The sequence below is a fragment of the Gekko japonicus genome, unplaced genomic scaffold (genome assembly GCF_001447785.1).
Source record: "Gekko japonicus isolate JY-2015 unplaced genomic scaffold, Gekko_japonicus_V1.1 scaffold7405, whole genome shotgun sequence".
Taxonomy (NCBI): Eukaryota; Metazoa; Chordata; class Lepidosauria; order Squamata; family Gekkonidae; genus Gekko; species Gekko japonicus.
In genome coordinates this window covers 8346-16465 of record NW_015169397.1, presented here as the reverse complement: position 1 = coordinate 16465, position 8120 = coordinate 8346, and the positions used below count along the sequence as shown (strand labels likewise).

General features: G+C 51.2%; 1 protein-coding gene across 1 annotated transcript in view; it reads left to right on the top strand.

Moving 5' to 3' along the window:
* Positions 1-924: 924 nt before the first annotated feature.
* The window catches only part of CCDC130 (coiled-coil domain containing 130), a gene marked incomplete at its 5' end in the record, with an annotated part of 13108 nt that continues 5912 nt past the window's right edge, over positions 925-8120 (top strand). The window contains 4 exons of the mRNA XM_015416664.1: positions 925-978; positions 3213-3295; positions 3770-3825; positions 7779-7843. Of these exons, the coding sequence (XP_015272150.1) occupies positions 925-978; positions 3213-3295; positions 3770-3825; positions 7779-7843 (258 nt within the window). The remainder of the gene's footprint in view (positions 979-3212; positions 3296-3769; positions 3826-7778; positions 7844-8120) is intronic.

The window sequence follows — 8120 nt, the reverse complement described above, 5'->3', positions numbered from 1 at the left end:
CATCCCTGGCTTAGAGGGAGCATTGGTTGCAGCCACAGAGACAGATCCCATGTGGAAGGTCTGTTTAAACGTGCGGTGCCCCTGGTGGTCCCTCAAATTCTGTGGGGCTTCTGGGAAGATTCTTGTCAGACATGAACTGGACCCAGCTGGCAGTTCTCGTTTGAATAATGTGAGTGCTTGGCTCAAGCCACAAAGGTTAGGGAGGGAGAAGTCAGTCGAGCAATTAGTCTTGATAGCTCACACTAACTCAGCTGAGAGGGGACACTGGCCGCTGCATAAATCCATTTGCTCTGGAGCCCTCCTTCCTGAGCGTATTTATTTATTTATCTATCAAATTTATACCCCGCCTTCCCCGCAGAGCAGGCTCAGGGCGGCTTCCAATAACATAGATGCACGATAAAAGCAGATGTAATACAAATTAAAAACACAGCTGATTAAAAATAATACATTACAAAGTACTGGCGGCGGTTAAAATCCCGTCAGATGGAATGCTTTCAGATGGATTTCCAGCTTCCCGCGTAAAAGTACTTAGATGTTATTCTGCTCGTCGACTCTTATGGTAACTGCTCGATGATAGCTTTGCAGGCCGTGTGCTGCAGCAGCCCCTAATTATATGCCTGGCGGAAGAGCTCCGTCTTGCAGGCCCTGCGCCGAGACAAAAAGGGTGTGAGCTGGGGTGTGAGCTGTAGGCTAAAAAATGGTGAGCAAGCTCACACTGACTCAGCTTAGAGGGAACACTGGCTCCAACCCCCTTATCATCTCTGTTCTCTCCAGGCTAAGGGGGAGGCCAATGGCATAGAAAAGGAGAGGCTGGCGCCGCGGTGTCCAAAGAAACGTCTGTAACGTACCAGGGCAATGTGCAAATGAACGATTGGCATTCTTGTCAAGTGATGGGATTCTATTGCCCTCTTTTGTTCTCTACAGGGTGAAAGGAAAGGAGTCAACAAATATTACCCACCGGATTTTGACCCAGCCAAGGTAAGACACTCGGTGCGGCTGGGAGAGCATGAGTTCTGCCTTTAAGACCGGATCAGGGAATCTGCCTGTGAAAGGTAAATTGCACCTGGGTACAGCTGTGGTTTGGATGGGAGGTGGGAGGGATTTAACCCTTCCAACCCCTGCTCCATTTCTCTTTCCAATTTAGCTGTTGTAGATTTTTCCGGGCTGTCTGGTCGTGGTCTTGGCATTGTAGGACCTGATGTATCGCCAGCAGCTGTTACTGGCATCCTCAGAGATATAACACAGAAAGATGGAGGACTCTCCGTGTCGAGGTGAGAAGAAAAATGGTAGGCAGGTAATTTATATCTACTCAGGAAGGTGGGGTAGAATTTCAACAGCCAGTCCACATGCAAAAGAACCTCCTCAGGAAACAGGAAACCTCCTCAGGAAACAATCCCTATGCAAAAGAACCTCCTCAGGAAATAGCAAATCCATGTACAAAAGAACCTCCTCAGGAAACCTCCTCAGGAAACAATCCCTATGCAAAAGAACCTCCTCAGGAAATAGCCAATCCATATACAAAAGAACCTCCTCAGGAAAGCTCCTCCATAAGCATGTTTTCACAGCCTGGGGAACTCTTACAAGAGAATGACTCGGCCCTACCCCACCTTCCTGAGTAGATATAAATTACCTGCCTACCATTTTTTTCTTCTCACCTCGACACAGAGAGTCCTCCATCTTTCTGTGTTATACCTCTGAGGATGCCAGTCACAGCTGCTGGCGAAACGTCGGGTCCGACAGTGCCAAGACCACGGCCAGACAACCCGGAAAAACCACAACAGCTAATAAACTCCGGCCGTGGAAGCCTTCGACATCATATCTCTATCCAAAATTGGGGCTTCTTCCGACTGTTAGTGCTTTAAAAGGGAAGAAGACGTGTCCTTTGGAATCCTGTCTTTTTTCCTTTGAACAGATCATCGATGCGCACGATGAAATGAACAGAGGTTGAGGGACTAATCCCCCCTTCCCTTTTTACATTCCCAGTCATGAATTGTGGCTGTGCACGCACACGCACACCGTTTACCATTTGTGGACTGACTTAGGGGAGGGGAGGCGACATGGTATAGCCCCGTCTCATTAGACCTTGGAAGCGAAGCAGGGTTCATGATTTGGGACCTGAGTATATGAAGAATAATCTGATCTTGTCCGCAGTAGGTCTGTGCTATCCAGCAATCCGGACCTACAGACATTAAGGGCTTACTCTAGACTCCGATGCTGAGACCCTTAAGGAGACGTAGTGTTACGGGCCCAACCGGCTTCCGGCAGGGCTCTTTTTGTAGCAGGTACTCATTTGCATCTTAAGCGACACACCCCTAATGCAGCTAGTCCTCCGAAAGCTTACAGTAGCTCCTGTAAGAAGAGTTCTGTAAGCTCTTGGAGGATTGGCTACATTAGGGCGTGTGGCCTAATATGCAAAGGAGTTCCTGCTACGTAAAGACCCCTGGTCCGGTAACCTTGAAGCCAAGCTAGTCAAGGATTAGGAAGGGAGCGGGGGGGGGGGGGGGATGTGCCCAGTTCCCTGCAGGAGAAAGTTGTTGAGTGCAGGCAGAATTCTGTACCGCTGCATCTGAGCTGGCTGCAACAGGCCTGTCGAAAATCTACCGGGGGAGATGCTGCCGTAGCAGCGTCTCACGGTCAAGGTATGTGCTAAAAGTCCGTCTGGAAATTGGGCAGAAACTCTTTGTCTTCCCGTGGCCAGGTCCAGAGGGTGGGAGGTCCTTCGCTCCCGTCAGGCGCGAATTATTTATTTATTTATTTATTTATTTACAAGCCGTTAAGACGCTGAAATGCAGGCTGTGGAAGGTCGGTAGTTCAGCGGTTCGAGACCTGAGTGCGCCGCATGACGGAGTGAGCTCCCGTCTCTAGTTCCAGCTCCTGCCGACCTAGCAGTTCGAAAGCAAGACATTGCAAGTAGATAAATAGGGACCACTTCGGTGGGAAGGGAACAGCGTTCCGTGCACCTCGGTGTTGAGTCATGCCGGCCACATGACCACGGGAACGTCTTCGGACAGCGCCGGCTCTTCGGCTTTGAAACGGAGACGAGCACCGCAACCCTAGAGTCGGACTCGACTGGCTTTCGAGCAAGGGAAACCTCTACCTTTACCTTTGCCCAGGCTCAAGGCGGCGTGCAATAGTTTAAAATACAACAAAGCAGGGGAGGCGCCCGGGAGTTGATCAGGGAGTTCACTTGGCTTTCTCTCTTCGCTTCGCAGCATGGGTCCCTTAACAAGTACCGCCACAGCCATCCCTTGCGGGAGAGAGCCCGTAAACTCTCCCAGGGCATCCTCATCATCAGGTAAGCACACCTGACTGTGGTCCTTCTGGATGTCTGATAGCCAGAGTGGGGTGGTGGTGTTTGTGCTTGGAGCAGGGTTCCCCAACACAGTGCCCCTGGGCGCCGTGGTACCCATCAAGACCTTTTTTGGTGCCCCGCCAAGTGTTTTTAGAAAGTGGGTGGGGGTCTTGCCCAGCAGGGCTTCTGACTGGCCATTTTGTGGTTGCGCCCACCCCTCTGTGTCCGAATTCCAAAGGGTCGAAACAGTTGGGGACCCCAGGCGTAGAGCAAGGCCGCCAGTCCCATACCCATGAGGGGTTCTTCGCGGGGACACAGAGGTGATTGTCTGTTCTCTGCAAGATCCACTGATTTCCGGGACAGGCCTGCTATAGCCTAGCTTGGTTGTGGGAAGGGGTTTTGCTGTCCAGCCAGCGGAAGCCGCAGGGGTGCCTCTTGCTTCCTGCAGTGAATTCCTTTCCGGCTGCTCTTCTCTAGGTTTGAAATGCCCTATAACATCTGGTGCGATGGCTGCAAGAACCACATTGGCATGGGTAAGTGTGAGGGACGGCCGACACGGGGGAATCATTTATTTATTTATTTTGATTTATATCCCGCCTTGCTCGCACAGTTTCGCCAGTGGCTGAGACTGGCATCCTCAGAGGCATAACACAGAAAGATGGAGTACTCTCTGTGTCAAGGTGAGAAGAAAAATGGTTGGCAGGTAATTTCTATCTACTCAGGAAGGTGGGGCAGAATTTCAACAGCCAGTCCATGTGCAAAAGAACCTCCTCAGGAAACAGGAAACCTCCTCAGGAAACAACAGTACAACAGTTTAAAATAGAACAAAGCGCCAATAAATACAATATTATAAACTTTCAAATTGCAAATAAATTACATAAAGTGCAGTTGAGTGCAGCTGGCGAATTCATGTGGGGTGGCCCGATGGAGCTAGGGCGGTGTCCGATGTTGTTCTGAATGCCAGGAGCGTGGGGGCCATCAAAGTCCAGTTGTCAATAGCTCATTTCTCAGTGGCGGCTCCTAATCGAAGGCCTGGCGAAAGAGCTCCGTCTTGCAGGCCTTGCGGAACTGTAAGCAGTCCCGTGGGACCCTGATGTCTTCCGGCAGCTCGTTCCACCAGTGTGGGGCCACCACTGAGAAGGCCCTCGCTCTGGTGACGGCCAATCTGGCGTCTTTCGGGCCAGGGAGAGTCAGGCGATTTTGCGACCCTGACCTCAGTGCTCTCTGGGGGACGTATGGGGAAAGGCGGTCCCACAGGTAGGCAGGCTCCCGACCATATAGAAGAAGAAGAAGAAGAGATTGGATTTATACCCCGCCCTTCACTACCCAAAGGAGTCTCAGAGTAGCTTACAAACTCCTTTCCCTTCCCCTCCCCACAACAGACACCCTGTGAGGTAAAAGAAGAAGAAGAAGAGATTGGATGTATACCCTGCCCTTCACTCCCCAAAGGAGTCTCAGAGCGGCTTACGAACTGCTTTCCCTTCCCCTCCGCACAACAGACACCCTGTGAGGTAAAAGAAGAAGAAGAAGAGATTGGATTTGTACCCTGCCCTTCACTACCCAAAGGAGTCTCAGAGTGGCTTACAAACTCCTTTCCCTTCCCCTCCGCACAACAGACACCCTGTGAGGTAAAAGAAGAAGAGATTGGATTTGTACCCTGCCCTTCACTCCCCAAAGGAGTCTCAGCGGCTTACAAACTCCTTTCCCTTCCCCTCCGCACAACAGACACCCTGTGAGGTAAAAGAAGAAGAAGAGGAGATTGGATTTATACCCTGCCCTTCACTACCCAAAGGAGTCTCAGAGTGGCTCACAAACTCCTTTCCCTTCCCCTCCCCACAACAGACACCCTGTGAGGTGGGTGGGGCTGAGAGAGCTCTGACGGAAACGGCTCTTTTCCAAGAACAGCTCTTATCAGAATACGGCTTGCCCAAGGTCATCAAGCCATGTGCAAGTGGAGGAGTGGGGGAATCAAACCCGGTTCTCCCCGATTATAGTCCAAGCACTTAACCACTACACCAAACTGGCTTTAAAGGTTAATGGTCAAAACCAGCACCTTGAAGCGAATCCGGTCTGCTATTGGCAGCCAGTGCAATGCCTTCAGCACAGGCCGTATGTGCTCTCGTACGGAGAGGCCCATCAGCACCTGGGCTGCTGCATTTTGCACTAGCTGCAGCTTCCGGATTTGGGACGAGGGCAGCCCCGTGTAGAGAGCGTCGCAGTAGTCCAGTCTCGAGGTGACCATAGCATGGATCACCGTTGCCAAGTCATTGCGTTCGAGGAAGGGGACCAGCTGCCTAATTGGCCCTTGTGGAGGTGATGGTGGTGCAATGCTCCCTCTAAGCAGTGGCGTCTTGTGAGCAAAAATTCTACTTTGTGAGCTCCTGGCATTAAAGCTGTGAGCGAGCGATTTGGCTGCTGCACAAATTAGTCTGCTCTAGAGCCCTCCTTCCTGCGCTGAGACAAAAAACGTGTGAGCCAGAGGCTAAACAGCTGTGAGCTAGCTCACATGCACTCAGCTTAGAAGGAACACTGTCGGTAAGGGCTTCAGTTCTGCAGAGGGGCGTAAGGGGAGGAGGACTTCACCACAACAGCTAAGCATAGGGCAGGGATGACACTGTTCATTTGTCCTCTCTCTGGTCACGACGAAGGGCTCCCGTTTCATCTGGTTCACTGCTCTTCCTTACGACCCGACGCCGTTCCAAAACAGCCATGCCTCCTTGGGTGCTCTCCTGGCATCTTGTGGTAGATTGGGAGGAAAGTGGAGGAAGATGGGTTGGTTGTGAAGCGGGAGGCAGCTTTTGACGCACTTCGGTGGGTGTGTCCGCTTGCGCCTCTTCTTGATCTGGACAGATGTGGCCGCAGTCATCTGTGCCTTAGTTACATCTAGACTGGACTACTGCCATGTGCTCTACTTGGGGCTTCCCTTGAAGAGTATTCAGAAGCTGCAGCTAGAACAGAATGCTGGGACCAGGTACTGGGCACAGGGGACCCTGATAGAAGAAGAGATTGGATTTATACCACGCCCTTCACTACCCCCAAAGGAGTCTCAGAGCACCTTACAGTTTCCTTTCTCTTCCCTTCCCCACAACAGACACCCTGTGAGGTAGGTGGGGCTGAGAGAGCTCTGACAGAAACTGCTCTTTTTCAAGAACAGCTGTGCCAGAGCTACGACTTGCCCAAGGTCATCCAGCCAGTGGAGGAGTGGGGAATCAAACCCGGCTCTCCCAGATTAGAGTCCATGCACTTAACCACCACACCAAACTGGCTCTCAGTAACATGCCACTGGACTCTACATTGGTTCCACTGCTTCAGACCAACACGGCTGAACACCTGGTAAAATACTAATCTCATACACTGTACAGTTTTATTTGGGAACCCATCAGTCAAGAAGAAGAAGAAGAGAGGAGGAGGAGGAGGAAGGTCTCAGAGCAGTTTACAAACTCCTTTCCCTTCCCCTCCGCAGAACAGACACCCTGTGAGGTAGGCGGGGTTGAGAGAGCTCTTGACAGAAACTGCTCTTTTTCAAGAACAGCTCTGAGAGAACTACGGCTTGCCCAAGGTCATCCAGCAGCTGCAAGTGGAGGAGTGGGGAATCAAACCCGGTTCTCCCAGATTAGAGAAGAAGAAGAAGAGATTGGATTTATTCCCCGCCCTTCACTACCCAAAGGTGTCTCAGAGCAGCTCACAAACTCCTTTCCCTTCCCCTCCCCACAACAGACACCCTGCAAGGGAGGTGGGGCTGAGAGAGCTCTTGACAGAAACTGCTCTTTTTTCAAGAACAGCTCTTATCAGAACTACGGCTTGCCCAAGGTCATCCTGCCAGTTGCAGGCGGAGAAGTGGGGAATCAAACCTGGTTCTCCCAGATTAGAGTCCGCGCACTTCACCACGACACCAAACTGGCAATTTCACTGGCTACCGATCTGCTTCCCGAGCCCAGGTCAAGGTGTTGGTTTTGACCTTTAAAGTCCTTCATTACTTGGGATCTGAGTGTATGAAGTACCATCTCCTCCCATCTATTCCTGCCCCGGAATTAAGAACACAGGGAGAGGCCCTCCCGACTGTCCCGCCAATCAACGCAGCTTGCTCGGCGGGCATACGCGACAGAGCCTTTTCGGTGGCAGCCCCACAATTGTGGAACAGCCTCCTTTATTTACGGCTGCATTTCACTAGCTGAATTTTTATTTATTGGCAATCCCGACAGAGATTTTGAACTGTGGTCTTTTGGGGTGTTTTCTTAATAATTATTTTATGTACATTGTAAGCCGCCTTGGTGGTTCATAAATGTTTTCAATAAAGAAATAAAAACGAATAAAGTTGAACCCCGCTTCCTAAAACAAGAGGAACTAGACAGGGGGCAGGGGGGGGGGATGAGTGCAGGGTTTAAAGACCATGCAAGCCAAAACACGGGGGGTGGGGGGTGGGATTGGACTTATGTGCAACTTTGACCTGGAAATGGATTTTGGAACTCCCTTCTGTTTGCTGCAGGTGTCCGCTACAACGCCGAGAAGAAGAAAGTGGGCAATTACTACACCACCCCCATCTACAGGTGGGTGGCCTCTTCCTTTGTTTTTTCTTTGCTTTGGTATCCCCCCCCCCTGTTTTTTTTTTTAGCGATTGGGCTCCTGCAGGAATTAGTTTGCTCTGGAGCCGTCCCTTCCTGAGCTCAGACAACAATGTGTGAGCTGGAGGCTCAAAAAGTGTGAGCTGGCTCACACTAACTCAGCTTAGAGGGAACATTGGACTCCTGGCGACCTCTGGTGACTGACCCCTGCTGAGGACCTGGAGGATATTATAGCGTTGGAAAAAGTGCGGAAAAGGGCAACTAGA